This window comes from Petaurus breviceps, unplaced genomic scaffold (assembly GCF_028583685.1).
Source record: "Petaurus breviceps papuanus isolate PSGF00001 unplaced genomic scaffold, PetGlider_PUasm1.0 90617, whole genome shotgun sequence".
Classification (NCBI taxonomy): Eukaryota; Metazoa; Chordata; class Mammalia; order Diprotodontia; family Petauridae; genus Petaurus; species Petaurus breviceps.
In genome coordinates, this window is record NW_027187287.1 from 4,831,493 (window position 1) to 4,848,718 (window position 17,226).

Here is a 17,226-nt window from a genome sequence, read left to right on the forward strand (position 1 = left end):
GTCTAGTAAAGTGTTAAGTGTCTGAGGCTGGATTTGAACTCAGGTCCTCCTGACTCCAGGGTTGATGCTCTATTCACTGCTCAACCTAGCAGCCCCTACAGCATTTTGTGATATAGCTATTAATAGCTTAGATATTTTCCTCTGAAAACTGTGTATTCATATCCCTTGACCATTTGTCAATTAAGGTATAGTTCTTTTTCTTGTTAATTTGAGTGGGGTTTTTATATATTTTAAAAACAAGACCTTTATAAAAGAAATTTGAATAAAAATTTTTCCCAGATTTTTGCTTTTCTTCTCACTTTAATTGATTTTGCTTATGAAAAAGCTTTTTAATTTAATAAAATCAATATTACCCATTTTGCATCCTGTTAACCTCTCTATCTGGTTTCATTATTTCTTTCCCTATCCATAAATCTAACATGTAGTTTCCACACTCCACTAATCTGCTTACCCTTTATGTCTAAATAATCTACTCATTTTGAGCTTATTTTGGAATATAGTGTGAAACATTAGCCTATACCAGGTTTCTGCCACATTACTTTCCAGTTTTTGTCAAATAGTGAGTTTTTACCCTAATAGCTGGGTTCTCTGGATATATTAAACACTGAATTACTATACTCATTTGTTTCTGAATACTATGCACCAAACCTATTACACTGAAAAAAAAACTCCATATTTCTTAACCAGTATCAAAATGTTTCAATAATTGAAATTTTATAGTCAAGTGTGACATTTGGTATTGTTGGTCACTTCCCTTCCCTCCCGCTTTTTTTCACTGATTCCCTTGACATTCTTGATCTTTTGCTCCTGTACATGAATTATTGTTTATTCTAGCCCTAAAATGCAATTCTTTGGTAGCTTAATTGGTATGGCATTGAGTAAGTAAATTAATTTAGATAGTACTGTCATATTTATTAGATTGGCTTAGCCTACCAATGCATGGTTATATTCCTCTAATTATTTAGGTCTGTCTTTACTTGTGTGAAGAGCATTTTGTAACTGTGTTTATATAGTTTCTGCTTGTCTTGGCAGTCAGACTCACAAGTATTTTATAATCTATATATATGAAATTTTTCTAATTCTTCCTGCTGGGGCTTGGTTAAATATAGAAATATGGATGATTTATATGGCTTTTATTTTCTATATTGCAACTTTGCTAAAGTTGTTCATTGTCTTTTGATTCTTTTTTAGTTGATTCTAGGATTCGCTACATAAATCATAATATCATCTGCAAAAAATAAGTTTTGTTTCCTTGTTGCGTATGCCTATTCCTTTCATTTTAAAAAATATTACTGCTACTGTTCACATTTCTAGTACAATATAATCAACATCCTTGCTTGACCCCTGATCTTAATGGAATGGCTCCTAGCAGATTATTCCCATTACCTTTCATTCTAGATTGATACTACTTATCTTAAGGAAAGCTCCATTTATTGCTATGCTTTATAGTGTTTTTAACAAGAATGGACATTGTATTTTATCAAAAGATTTTTCTCGAGGGGGGCTAGGTGGCTCAGCAAGTAAAGCACTGGCCCTGGAGTCGGGAGGATCTGAGTTCGGTTTCGGCCTCAGACACTTCACAGACACACTAAAAACTAGCCATGTTACCTTGGGAAAGTTACTTAACCCCAATTGCCCTCCAAAAAGCAAAGAAAAAAAAAAGATTTTTCTGTATCTATTGAAATATTATATGATTGCTGCTATTTGTTATTAATATAGTCAATTATCTCATAATTTTCCTAGTATTGAACCAATCCTGTATTACTGATATAAATTCACATATGATCTTTGTGATCTACTACTGTAATATCTTTATTAGCATGTTAAAATTTCTGCATGTACATTCATTAGGGAAATTAGTCTATAGTTTTCCTTCTGTTTTTGCTCTGCATGGTTTGAATATCAAGATCTTATTTGTATCAGAGAAGGAATTTAGTAGGGCTCCTTCTTTACCTATGTTTTTGGAAACAGTTTACATATACTAGAATTGTTCTCTAAATATTTGGTACAACTTGCTTATAAGTCCATCTTGATCTGAGGGGTTCTCTGGGAGTTAATTTATAGCTTGTTGAATGTCTTTTTCTAAAATAGGGTGCCTGAAGTATTCTAATTTTACTCTTTAAGACTGGGAAATTTATATTTTTATAAGTATTTAATTTCATTTAATCACTAGCTTTATTGGCACAAAAGTAGGCAAAATAGCTACTAATAATTACTTTTATTTCTTATTCATTGGTTATGACTTCACCTTTTTCATTTCTGATAGTGGCAATTTGGTTTTTCACATAAAAAAAAAAGTCAAAGTAGTTAATTGCTGTCTATTTTACTATTTGCTCTACCCACCCAAAAAAAGCTTTTATTATATATTATAGTTATCCCTTCTGCATCATTGAAGTCAGGTGCATGGCACCCCTGCAATCTAGAAAATCCATGAAAAATCCATGAGGGTAGAACCTTCAACTTCAATTTTCGTTTACAATATTATGAGAACTTAGCCTTTTCTTGTATGATGCCAGAGTTGACAGGAATGTCTTTTTATAACAATCTGACATTTCTGAGTTTTTAAGTTTTTTCTGTGTCATCTGCTGGCCTTTGTATGTCATCTACGGCTTCCACAAAACTTCCATTTAATTTCTTATGCCAACCTGCAAAATATTGAAACCATGATGGGGAAAATCCAATGTGAAAGGGATAACTGTTGTTCATTTTGTTTGTATGTTTTTACTTTTAATTTTGTTAATCTTTCCTTTGATTTTCAGGATTTCTATTATGGATTTTAATTGTTTTTTTTTCTTTTTTTTGCTTTTTGGAGAGTGGAAGGCAAGGGCATTTGGGATTAAGTGACTTGCCCAAGGTCACATGGCTAGTTTGTGTTAAGCGTCTGAGGCCGAATTTGAACTCAGGTCCTCCTGACTCCAGGGCCAGTGCTCTATTCAGTGTGCCACCTAGCCGCCCCTAAAATGGTATCTGGGAACCCCTTCATATTTAAGTCCCTCTTACTTTTTCCATTTTCTTTCTTTTTTTTTGGAGGGCAATTGGTGTTAGGTGACTTGCCCAAAGTTACATGGCTAGTGTGTCAAGTGTCTGAGGCTGGATTTGAACTCAGGTCCTCCTGACTCCAGGGCCAGTGTTCTATTCACTGTACCACCTAGCTGCCCCAAAGGTGCTTCTTATAAACAACACATTGTTGGAATCTGGTATCTTCTTCCATTTTAGGAGTGAATTAATCCCATTCACATTCATGGTTATGATTGCTGTGTATTTCCTCCATCCTATTATCTTTTACTTATTTTTCTCTTTTTTACCCTGTCCTCTCTTCAAGAGTTTATTTTGCTTCCAACTGATGAATGGCTTAAACTATCCACCTTGTTATTCTCCTTCTTTCAATTAGTCCCTTTCCCTCCTTTTTCCTTTTGGATAAGATTTATTTCTGTACCCAAAAGTGTGTTTATATGTATTCTTTCCTCCTTTAACTAGTTCAGATGAGAGTGAAGTTCAAGTTTTGTCTGCTCCACCCCCTGTCACCCCCATACTCCCTGACTTTGTTGTTGAAACTCGAGAGGTAGATTCAGAACCAAAGACTTCCTGACTCCCTTCCTACTACATAATACTGTTCAACAACATTCTCAAAAGTGCTTTAGATATGTAACTTCAGCAGTAACTAGACATAGACAATTCTCATTAAGGATATATTTTTTCTTTTAAAAAACATATATAAGACATTTTCATTGCAAATAAAGGAAGATGACTTTAAATAATTTATTCATTACACTTGTCTTTATCAAAAAACTAGACTTGCTTCATAGAAGCATTAGAAGATTAAGCTATCCACAAAGGCACTTGTATAATAGCAAAGAGAAGTTCTGAAAAATTAAATGCAAGAAAATATGGAAGCTATGGATTTTTCTAATATTAGGTTAATGTGACTACTGACCTATCATTATCTTTAACCTAAATTACTTTAGAAGTTCTTATGGATCCCTTGGGAAAATGAACCATGAGTAAAACAAAACAGATTGAGATTTGAGAGGTTTTTTTTTTTTTATTTAGGCTGAAATAATACTTCCTGAAGGTTTTATCCTTTTTAATCTACATGTAAGAATGTGGAATGCATAATCCCTCATAAATATATTATTGCCATAAAAGAAGGGATCTCAGAGTCACACAATCCTATTGGAAACATAATGGCCTCTGGCATAAAGGCAGAGAAAATACTTGCTGAGTTTCTGGCAGAGAACTGCAATTCCACTGACTAGTGCTATAATTAAAATCAAGGAGAAAACAATCCCTTTGCTATTCCCTATAATCCAAATAGAATGCTAAGAGATACACTAGAAAATGTCAAATGCACTAATTGAGCATGATTTCTGCATTTGTAGTAGTTACCTGATTTTATAGATTTATATATTATATATTTATATTCTATAAATTCTATAAATATATATATATATTTATATTCTATATAAATATATATTCATATTCTATAAATTTATAGATTTATATATAAATAGCATGGATAAAGATCTTACTTTGGGTCAAAATAGGAATTTGGCCTCCTGGGGAATCAGAGCATTCTCAGATTGAAGTTTGAGAAACCCTGATCTTTAGATCTAGCACTTCATCTTACTATAATATATGGTCTGCTAATCTAAAAACCCTAACATGAGATATTAACTGATTATTTGTCTTGGTCATTAGGCTAGGCCCTAACCATTAGGATATCTTCCTGCTTCAGAAAACTGATATAGGTATTCTTCATGCTATTGCTTTTTTACTATCACCATCCCTGGCACCAGCACCTATAATGTTTTCCAGCAGGAAATTTTACCATCTAGTCATGATGCATCTTTTATAAAGGAGTGGTTTATTCACAAGAGAGCAAGGTATTTAAATATGTATGGATACAAATTTAAGGTAATTACAGAAAGTGAAAAGTTAGATAGACATCAAGTAAATTAAGCTAGACATAGTTAACATTCCTTGAGCTGAATTGATTCACATTCAAATAAATCATCTTGTCATCATCAGAAATGGCCTTTTTCACTCTAATGAGTGCACTAGTCTCCAAGTTAGGATTTGTGCGCCTCATTCATTATCCTGATATTCATCCTTTTGATAACTCTAGGATCTCCCCTCTAATCAAGAAGCCTCCAGATGATTGGCAAGGTTTTGGTGTTTAACATATACATCCTCATATTCCCAATGCTTTTGAGACTGATTTTCAAGCAGGTGGCTTAAATCCATTTTTGATCAAGAAGAGTATTCCAGCTAAAAAAACAAGCTAACTAAGAAGTCAGGGAGGGTATATGTATCATCTGTGTGTTCCTAAAAAGTAAATGAAACCACTGAACTATGAAAGTTACAAAAATCTAGGGAAAGAGAAAACAGTTTTTTTAAGTGATAAGGTTTTTGTGTTTGCATAATGATAGCTACTCATTAAACCAGCTATCAAAATTAATACGAAGAATAGAAATCTACATCGACGAGGGCTTCCTTTAACTAATAAAAATTAAATGCTGCATAGAAGCCATATTAAAAAAAAATGTTATAGTGGCATGGCAATCTTTCATAGTGGAACAAGGGAGAGGGAAAGAAAGTGGAGAACATTACCTAGAGAGCAAAGGTAAAGGAAATAAAATATTGACATAACAATGTTACCAACATTTCCACTTCAACAAATAATTCGACATTTCTTAATTGGTTAAAATATATAGTACATAATTCTATAGGATATGGGAATTAAGAACTGGGAGAGAAAAGAGAAACCATACTCCAACCCAGTGCTGGTACTTTCTTCTCACTTGCTGTTATACAAAAGTATATCAAGGTAAGTATTACTGTTGTTGAATCATTCAATTGTGACTGAATCTTCATGACCCCATGGAATACAGCACACCAGGTCTTTCTATCTTTCGCTCTCTCTCTCAAAGTCTGCCCGTGTTCTTGTTCATTGTTTCCTGTTTTCTCTCTCATCTTCTGCTGTCCCCTCTTCCTTGTGCCTTTAATCTTTTGCAATATGAGGGTCTTTTCCAATGAGTTCTGTCTTCTTATGTGACCAAAGTATTTAAACTTTGGCTTCGGTATTTGTCCTTTGAGTGAATAGCTTGAATTGATTTAGGTTTTGACTGATTTGATCTCCTTGCTGTCCAAGGGTCTCTCAAAAGTCTTCTCCAGCACCACAATTCCTTTCCTTATAGTTCAACTCTCACAACTATTTATTGCTACTGGAGAAATCATAGCTTTGACTATATGAATCTTTGTTAGCAAGGATCTCTGCTTTTTATTATGCTGTCCAGATTTGCTATAGTTTTCCTTCTAAGAGGCAAGCATCTTTTAATTTCCTGGCTGCAGTCACCATTTGCAGCGATCTTTGAGGCAAGAATATATAATCTGACACTACTTACATTTTTTTCTCCCTAAGAAGATAGGACCGGTTGTCAAAATCTTTGTTTTTTTGATGTTAAGCTTTGAGCCAGCTTTTACACTCTTCTCTTTCACCCCCATCAAGAAGTTTCTTAATTCTTCCTCAATTTCTATCATCAGAGTGGTATCATCTACATATCTAAGATTGTTGATATTTCTCCTGGCAACATTAATTCTGGCTTTTGATTCATCCAGCCTGGCACTTCACATGATGTACTTTGCTTATAAGTTAAATAAAAAGAGTGGCAATATATAGCCTGATTTTACACCTTTTCTAATCTAAACCACTCAGTTGTTCCATGTTTGCTTCTAATTGTTGCTTTTTGGACCACATACTAAGATCATCTGGTACCCCTATCTCTGAGGACTTGTCACATTTTGTTCTGTTCCACAGACTGAAAAGTTGTAATGTGGGCAATGAAGCAGAAGTAGATGTTTTTCTGGGACTCCGTTATCCAGCGAACACTGGCAATTTGGTCTTTAGTTCCTCTGCCTCTTCAAAAATCAGCCTGCTCTTGTGGTAATTCTTGGCTCACATACTGCTAAAGCCTAGCTTGTAATATGGACATTCCTTAGCATTGTCCTTCTTTAGCAATGGGACATAAACTGATCTTTTACAATCCAGTGGCCACTGTTGAATTTTCCAAATTTATTGACATATTGACATATTGAGTGTGCAGAACTTTGACAGAATCATCTTTTAGGATTTTAAATAGTTCAGTTGGAATTCCATCACCTCCACTAGCCTTATTGTTAGTCCTAAGGCCCATCTAACTTCTTTCTCCAGGATGTCTGTCTAGCCATAGTAACCACACCATAGTGGTTATCAAAGGTAAGATCTTTCTTAAATGGCTCTTTGTGTATTCTTGACACCTCCTCTTAATCTCTTCTGCTTCTGCTAAGTGCCTACAATTTTTGTCTTTTATCATGACCAACTTTGCACAAAACATTCCCTTAATATATCTAATTTTCTTGACGAGATCTCTTCTTTTTCACAACCTATTGTTCTCTTCTATTTCTTCATATTACTCATTTAAGAAAACACTATTTCTCCTTGCTATTCTCTGGAATTTGGCATTCAATTGGGAACATCTTTCCCTTTCTCCTTAACATTTTACTTTCTTTCATTAGCTATTTGTAAAGCCTCATCAGATAGCCATTTTGCTTTCTTTCTCTCTTTTTCTTTTGAATGTTTTTTGTTGCTGCCTTATATACAATATTGCAAACCTTTGTCCATAGTCTTTCACGAATGCTATCTACCAAATATAATCCCTTAAATCTATTTATCACCTCCACTTCATATTCATAAGGGATGTTATTTAGATCATACCTATATGGTCTGATGGATTTCCCTACTTTCTTCAATTTAAGTTCGAATTTTGCAACAAGAAGCTCATGATCTGAATCTAAGTCAGCTCCAGGTCTTGTTTTAACTGGTTGTACAGAGTTTCTTCACCTTTGGTTGCAAAGTGTATAATCAATATGATTTCTATATTGACCATCTGGTGATGCTCATGTGCAGTGTCACTTTGGGATTTTTTAAAAAGAGTACTTGCTATGACTAGAGACTTATCTCGACAAAACTCTATTAGTCTCCGCCCTGCTTCATTTTATATTCCAAGGCCAAACTTGCCTGTTATTGCAATTACCTTTTGATTTACTACTTTGTCATTCTAATCCCCTAAAATGAATGTGAAATCTTTTTTTGGTGTTATTACTAGAAAATGTAGGTCTTCAGAGAACTGATCACCTTTGGCCTCTTTGGCATCAGTGGTTGGAGCACCGACTTCAACCGATGTTGAATGGTTTGCCTTGGAATTGAACATAAATTTTTCAGATTATGCCCCAGTACTTCCTTTCTCACCCTTTTATTTACTAGGAGGGCTATTCCATTTCTTTTAAAGGACTGTTGCCCACAGTAGTATATGTAGTGATCACATGAATTAAATTCACCCATTCCGGCCATTTAAATTCACTGACATTAAAAATATTGATGTTTAATCTTTCCATCTCCTGTTTGATCACATCCAATTTGCCTTGGTGCATAAATCCTGAAGATACCAGAATTAAGAAGAATTGAGGAGGCTTCCAGTAAAAGATGTTTGACTGGTACTTAAAGAAAGGAAAGACAGTATTTGGAGTAGAGGAGAGAGACCCTTCCAGGGCTGAAAGCATCACTTTATATCACATTATGTCACTATCAAAAGCTATGAAAGATAGCCAGAGAAAATACTTAAAGCAGAGCAATGGAGCATCTTGTTCCTAGAATAGCCAGGAGGCCAGTGTCACTGGATCAAAAAGTACATAATAGGAAATAAGATACTAGAACACTGGAAAGTTAGGAGGGAACTAGGTTATGGAAGGTTTTGAATGCCAAACACAGCATTTTACATTTGATTCTGGAGATAATAGGGAGCTACTGGAGCTTACTGAATAGGGGGTGACACAGTCATATCTGTACTTGAGGAAAAAATCACTTTAGTGGCTTAAATGAGAAGATAGACTGGCATGAAGAGACTTTAGATAGGCAAATCCACCAATAATAGTCCAAAGGTGAGATAATGAAGGCCCAAAGTACAATACTATCAGTATCAAATGAGAGAAGGTGGCATATTTGAGTGATATTACAAAGGTGACATCGACGGGTCTTAGCAACAGATTAAGATATTGGGAGTAGTTGAGGATGATTTCTAGAATGTGAGTGGGAGAAACTAGGAGATGTTGTCATCAAGAGTAACAGAAAAAATAAGCATGAGGGGCGGCTAGGTGGTGCAGTAAAAAGAGTACTGGCCTGGCGTCAGGAGGACCTGAGTTCAAATCCGACCTCAGACACTTAACACAAAACTAGCCATGTGACCTTGGGCAAGTCACTTAACCCCAATTGCCCGACCTTCCCCCCTCCAAAAAAAAAGATAAGCATGGGGGAAATTTTAGGGGAAAAGATAATGATTTCAGTTCTGGACATGGTGAGTTTAAGATGCCTACTGCAAATCCCATTCAAAATATTTAAAAGGCAGTGGGAGATACATGACAGGACATCAGTAGAGAGTATGGGACCATTACAATAATGTAAATGGAAAGAACAACAACACACCAAAAAATCAAAAGTAAATATAAAAAATTTATAAAGATCAAGTAGGACTTCAGTGAAGAGAAATGATAAGACAGCCCTAAACTACTACCTCTGTGCAAGTAAGTGGTCTACTAGTGTTACACATTACACATTTTTTTTTAGAGTTTTTCAATGTATCAATCAATTGTTCTGACTTTTTGTTCCTCTCTTAAAAAATATATTATTTGTCATAAGGGACAGTTCCCTGAGAGGGAAAAGGGGAGAGACAATTGGGATAACCATGGTGATGGAAGAAAGGTAACGGCAATAAAAAAAAAAGTAGGGAAATGAGTTTACAGGTCTATTTAAAGTTCACCAACCTTGTTAAAGACCCAGATTTCTCCATTCACTGTGGGCCTTGGTACACCATGCCCATTGTAGTGGAAAAGAACCCGTTCTTCCTTGGCATTTCGGCGCAGAGATGTGCAAAGCTTCTTGACTTCATCCACTGTTGGATCAAGACTTTGTTTGTAGCGGGCCTGTTGCAATAGAAGAAATTTTAAAGTTATAATGCATTCCAAACTACCTATGCTACTCCATAAAACTCAGGATTCCTTCTGATATTGGTGATAGCTTTCCCCAATTAGAAACTAAATAAACAAGACTATCATTCTACCAGTCTGTCATGTCACTATCAAGTCAAGAAGTGATGACATTCATATACATACTAAATACTTTTATATTTAAAGTAAAAATGAAAAAAAAAATTGTAATATTCAGTTGCTGGATTCATCCCTTGCCTTTCTACAGATAGAAATTAGAAACAACGTAGAATACACCTGGATCCAGTTAAACACTCTAATAGTTACAGAGGTGAGAACAGATATTAAGAAGTATGGAAGAGTTTATAGAGGGAGCTTGCTACCTAAAACTCATGCTCCTTATGAGGAATTTCAGCACACCTAATTATTCCAATTAGTACTCTGACAAATTAAATCATGACAACCAACCACACAGGAAAAATGTTAGTGGTTTCAGAGAAACCTGGGAAATACTGTATAAAATGAAACAGAATGAAGTGAGTAGAACCAGTGGAAATCTTTATAACACTATTATTATATAAAAACATAAAGACCAACAATTCCAGATGATCAATTATGACACCACTTGATTCTTGACAGATGTAACAGAATCAGAGTGTAAAATGAAATATATATTTCTTGAACATGTTCAAATCAGGAATTTGTTTTGCTTAACTATGTTAAGGGTTTTTCTTATATAATATTAGAAGGACAAAGTAAGAAAACAGTTCTTTGTTCACAGAAAAGTAATTAAGATTTTAAAATGTTGCCTTAAAGAAATTTTACATTTTGTTTGAAGTTAGAAGATATACAACAATATTAATTATAAAATGAACTAAACCAGCTAAGTAGTCACACATACTAGCTGTGTGACCCTAAACAATTCACTTAACAGTTGTATGCCTCAATTTTCTTAAGTGTAAAATAGGGATAATAAAGCCACCTATCTCCCAGGAGGGTTGTGAGAAAGAATATGAAATATTATATAAATGTTATAATTATTATTTTTGTTGTTACTTCTTTGAAAGGCTGCAAACACTAAAAAGTACTCTTAAAATTGAAAAATATCATCATAACAATTGGAAAATAAGGATGTATTTTCCTCAACATGTGACTTTTTAGTCTCAGTCAATAATTTCAATCCCACTGAAAAAATTTTCAATGTATGAGGCATTGTTTTCACAGAAGTGTTACATACCACACGTTATACATCTGAGAGGAAACTAAAAGACAGAAGCTGTGTTGAAAAGTTGAAGAAAACATTAAAGTTTTGGTTAAAGGCTCAGCATCAAAAACCAAGTTCTCCTATATGTGATCTTGAATAAGTCACTTAACTTTCTTAGGTATTATTTTTCTCATCTATATAAATGAGTTTTATAGTGAACTTCAAGGTCTACTAAATCTCAACTCTAAAGCTATGATCCCATGATCTTATCTTAGACATGACTAAGACAGAATTTATAGCCTCAAGGAGTATGTATATATTTTATATATATCCAGTAAGGTTTAGGTAGTAATTATATGATAAAAGAATATAAATGCTATAACAGCAATAGAAACTAAGGGGGGGATAGGGGTGGAGGGGAGCAGAGCTGTTGTGAAACAGGAGTAAGAATCATGTCCAATTGGGGCACAGTTATATCTGACATTAGAGGAGCTGTTTAAAAAACCATGGAATAAGTTAGGACTACCTAGAAAATGGAGAATGTCAGAGAAAGGATACTAACTCTAACTGTATTACATTTAACTTTTTAGGTTACTCTATAAACCAGAATTCAAAAGCTAAGGCACAAGTTAGAAACATATACATGCTAAGAAGTTAATTTACAAATTCATTTTTAGCTTTACCATTAAAATAATATTTCAAAGTCTAGTTCCCACCACAAAAGTCTCTAGACTCACAACCTAAGTGTCACCTTCAACTCCTCACTATCTCTCATCCTTTCATATCCAGTCCATCAACTGCACCTTTGTAATATCTCTCAAATAAACTCCTTTCATTCCTTAGACCCTCATCACTTTATGCCTGAATTATTACAAAGAGGCTACTGGTGAATCTCCCTGTCTCAAGTCTCTCCCCACTCTAATCCATTCTCCATTCATCCACTAAACTGATTTTCCTAAAGCATAGGTGCAATTATGTCACTCCACCCCTTCACTAAATAAACTCCAGAGATTCCCTACCAGCTCCACAATCAAGTACAAAATCTACTGTTTGGCATTCATAACTTAGCCCCTCACACTTATCTGTCTTCTTATATTTTAACATTCCTTTCCCCCTATGTACTCTTTGATCAAGTGGCACTGACCTCCTTGCTATTCCTCAAACAAAACACTCCATCTCTTGATGCTGGGTATTTTCACTGACTACCCCTCATTTCCTGAATGCTCTCCTTCCTCATCTCTGCCTCCAAGCTTCCCTGACTTGCTTCAAGTCCCAGTTAAAATCTGTTTCTGCAGGAAGCATTTCTTAATCTCTCTTAATTCTAGTGCCTTCCCTGTAAATTATTTCCAACTTATCCTGTAATTTGGTTTTATTTATTTATGTGTTTGTTTGTAGGGGGAAGGTAAGGTAATTGGGGTTAAGTGACTTGCCCAAGGCCACACAGTTAGTGTCAAGTCTCTGAGGTTGAATTTGAACTCAAATCCTCTGACTCTATTCACTGTGTCACCTAACTGCCCCAGTAATTTGTTTATACATAGTTGTTTAGTTGTTTGCATTTTGTCTCTCCCATAAGACTGTGACCTCCTCAGGGGCAAGGATTCCCTTTGGCTTTTCACTATCTCCAATACATAGCTCAGTGTCTGGCACATAGCAAGTGCTTAATAAATGCTTACTGGCTGACAAATTTCATCCAGAGCAGAAAATGTCAAAAAAGTAAATACACTCAGACAAAACCATAACCATGGAAATCATGAATCAAAACTTGAAGAGGTTCATACTGCTACATATTTGTGTTATGATGTACAAATAGAAGAAACTACCTTTTACAGATGTTAATATATCTGCTATAATAATACACATAAATTAGATGTGTATATGTACATATTATATAATGTTAATAATCATTTATCAAATACTTACTATGTGCTACACATTTTGCTAGGCACAAGAGATACTGAGACCAAAAAAAATTTCCTGCTCTCATTTCTGTGTGTGTCACTAAATAAAGGTAGTAGAAGACAATGACCCAAAATGCAACTAGTTCCACCGAAACATCAAATTATTTTATATTACAAGATGAATATCATCTATTCTTCTCAATTAACAGAACTACTTTAGGGAAGTTAGAGTTTTTCTTGCTTTTATCTTCCTTAGAATTGACTGTTATTTGTGAATTCTGATCTCTTAAGGCGGCTCACTCTCCTTTGAGGTATCTTTAATTGACAGGAAGTTTTTGCTTATTTGTGTTTTTTTAATTACAACAGCCTGAATTTGCCTTTGTAAAATTCATCATTTCAGGGTCAGCTAGGTGGTGCAGTGAGTAAAGCTAGGGCCAGGAGTCAGGAGGACCCAAATTCGGTTCAGGCCTCAGACACTTAATACCCACACAAAAAACCTAGCCCTGTAACCTTGGGCAAGTTACTTAACCCCAATTGCTCTCCAAAAAGGCCAAAAAGAAAAACAAAAAAGCTCATCACTTCTAATATAGGGCTAGGGGGTCAGGCAAAATAAATTTAATTCTCTTTTTGTTTTTTCAAGTATTTGAAGATAGCTATCATGGAGTACTTTTATCTACATTTCAGACTAAAACATTTATGGTTCTTTTAACTCATTCTCACCTGGTTTGAACTCTAGGCTCTTCCACATTCTGAATGCCTTCATTTAAACTTTTTTCAGCCTCTCAATACCCTTCCTAAGCAGTGCCCAGAACTAATAGATACTCCAGAAGCCTGAACAAAAGAGTATTATCACTAACCCATTTCTCTCTTAATGCTAACTCATGTAGGGCTTGCAGTTCACCAAAAGCCCAGATCTTATTGTGGAATAGGGGAAAGGATACCAGCTTTGGAATTAGAAAACCTGGGTCCAAATCCTGCCTCTGAAGTTTATTACTTATATGATTTAGGGTATCCTGTGCCTCAGTTTCCTCAGAAATAAAATGAAAAATTGAACTAGATGATTTTGGAGGACCCTTCAAGGTCTAGATCCATAAGTAAATGAATTCCACAGGAGTACTATATATGTAAGTAACAGACCCACAGGAGAAGAGCAGAAAAACAGTATTTTCACAAGCGGCCTCCAACTCATAATTTTCAAGTTCCAAACTGTTATTTTTTTTGAAGCAACTCAAACTGATATATAATTCATTCTTTTGTGCATAGTTATATATGTATGCACAAAATACTAAGAAGGGGGTAAATCTTAAAGCATTTTACTATATACCACATTTATGTTAGAAGTTTCTAAAAGTAGCATTATTACTGGAAGACAAAGTAAGGGGAAAGAATAAAATTTCTGTGACTTTCATCTATACTCCCACTAAATAACTCAGCCTCCCCAAAACAATTCATCACTGTGACAGAAACCTAAACTCATTTCACAGGTTTTGAGTCATGAACCATAAAAAGCACAAACATATTCAGCATAGTACCCATCTGGAAGTCCTTTTACTTGTCAAGCTAAAAGGTGTATTTTCTGAAGAAAAACCCAGAAACTAGGATCACATCTGTAAATCACAATTTAAAAAAAAAATCAAAACAATGGAGACAAAAGAACATCCTAAATACCACAGATGATGTACACTAAATTCTGAGAACTAGCGTGCTTGATCTTGAAAACTTACATTCTTGAATGACAGAATTTTTAAAATTCTGTATGTTTATTAATGTAATATAATAGCAAAGTGTAAGAAAAATATATTTCTGATCCAAGTTTATTACAAAGTAATAATTATAGAAAGCAAAATTTTTAAAATTACTGAATATTATACCTAAAAATAAGCCTACAATGATGATATAAACACTGTTATTGTCATTTAAAATATTTTAGAAGTGAAGATGGAACTGTCTTTTCTTTCTTTCAATCTTCATACATACAATGGTATATGGCAAAGAGTTCTATCCATAGCTCCAAGAAATTGCATGCTCACAGAATGAACCAAGTATATTTGGATGACCTGGGGCATTATCTAAAATAGATAATGCTTTAAAGTTGATGTTTTTGCATGATGGAATTTTAAATTTTAATTTTGAAACCCTATAAAGTATTTAGGCAAGCACTTTGAACCTAGTTGATTTCTAGTAGTGGTGAGAAAAGGCACTTTCTTTCTACTCCCATTAACCCACACTATACTTGCAAGATATTTGAACAAGTTTCAAGGTTAGAGATGGCCATAGAATACAGCAAAGCTAAACATGTGATTCAGATAATAAATTTGTCAAAAGCATACATTAGTTATCTAAAACTCAGACTTGGGACAACCTTAACTACCCAGAATGGTAACAAACACGCAGCATGACATAGCAGATAGAGAACTGAACTTGGAATCTGAAAGTCTTGGATTTGAATCTTGACTCCAACAATGACTAGCTATATGACTCTTTATTCATCTACAAAATAAAAACAGCACATAAAACTAAATTTTAAAATAAAATGTATGTATTAATGCCATCTCAATTAAATTACCAAAAAAAATTATTTTAATGAAAAAAAAAACAATACAATTCATTTGGAAGAACAAAAGGTAAAAAGTATCAAAGGAACTAATACAAAAAGGTAAGGGAAGGAAGTTTACTAGCACCAGATCTAAAACTATATTATAAAGCAGTAATTATAAAAATTATCTTGTACTGTCTAAGAAACAGAAAGGTAGATCAGTGGAACAGGCAGATACACAATTTAAAGCAGCAAATGACTTTGTGTTGGATAACTGTAAAAACTTAAGTTTTGGGGACAAGAATTTTTTATTAGGCAAAATACAGTGTTGTTTAAATGAGATAATTTAGGCTGTGAAATGTTTTGCAAATCTTGAAGCACAACATAAATGTCAGGTATTAAGCCTAAACATATTTTAAATTAATCTTATTTATATTAATCTTTTGTTTTATATTACCTTCATTTCCAAAATATTCCTTTGCCCTTACTTACACAGCAAGTCATCCTTCATAACAAAAATTTTAAAGGAAATAAAATGCAAACAAATTAAGATAAAAATGTTCTGCATAAAAAAAAAAAATTGAAAGGGATGGATTAAGAGAAACCTTGAAAAACTTGGAAATGAAGAGTGAAGGAACCAGAAGTACAATAACAATTTATATACCTATTGTATATTATAAAGACAAACAACTTTGAAAGACTTAAGAACTCTATAAATTCAGAAGAATTATGGATGCAGGAGGCTACCTAACTCCTAATGGGGTGGGGGGTGGGGGTGGGGGGGGGTAGTAGACTCAGTGTGCTGAATGAGATATATAAAAAGGAAAGAAAATAAAGTGGTTCAGTAAACTAACCAACTCATCAAACATATCTGATGGTATATGCAATGTTTAAATACCTATAGTACCATCACCTCTACAAATAAGGAAAGGAAGTACATTTTTAAAAAAATTCTTCACCACGTTCATATTTGGTCTTTATAATTACATACTATCTAGTGCTATCTATGAGGAAAATTGACCAGAAGTGTTACAAACTCTGGAAGACTAGACCCAATTAGAAGGAATGAAACATTTTGATTGGTTAAAGATTACTAGGAAAGACAAGTCACTTAAGCAGAAGTTGACAAGTTTCTCCCAGAAAGCATAACTAGGAGAATTGATGAAAGTTGAAGAAAGGCTGGTGATACAAGGAAACTTCCTAACAATGGGAGATGTTCAAAAGAGAACAAACTCCCTGGAAGATAGTAGGGTTAGGGGCGGCCAGGTAGCACAGCGAGTAAGAGCACCAGCCCCAGAGTCGGGATGACCTGGGATCGAATCTGGACTCAGATACTTACCACCACTCCCAGAAATAACTGGCCGTGTAACCTTGAGCAAGTTACTTAACCCCAATTGCTTAAAAAAAAAATAGTTGGCTTGAACTCATGAAAGGTCTTCAAATAACATATAGTAGACCATTTTTAGGGTATGTTTTAGACTAGATTCCTATTCAGATAAGGGTAGGACTAGAATAGATTTCATGGTATCTGCCAAGTCTATGATACTGGGAATTTGGTAATTATTAAGAGT

General features: G+C 34.4%; 1 protein-coding gene across 2 annotated transcripts in view; it reads right to left on the reverse strand.

Moving 5' to 3' along the window:
- The window catches only part of RPTOR (regulatory associated protein of MTOR complex 1), a 528,996-nt gene that overhangs the window by 343,596 nt on the left and 168,174 nt on the right, over positions 1 to 17,226 (reverse strand). For both annotated transcript variants that reach the window (XM_069064093.1, XM_069064092.1), the window contains exon 4: positions 9,856 to 10,014. In XM_069064093.1, coding sequence (XP_068920194.1) covers positions 9,856 to 10,014 — 159 coding nt within the window. The remainder of the gene's footprint in view (positions 1 to 9,855; positions 10,015 to 17,226) is intronic.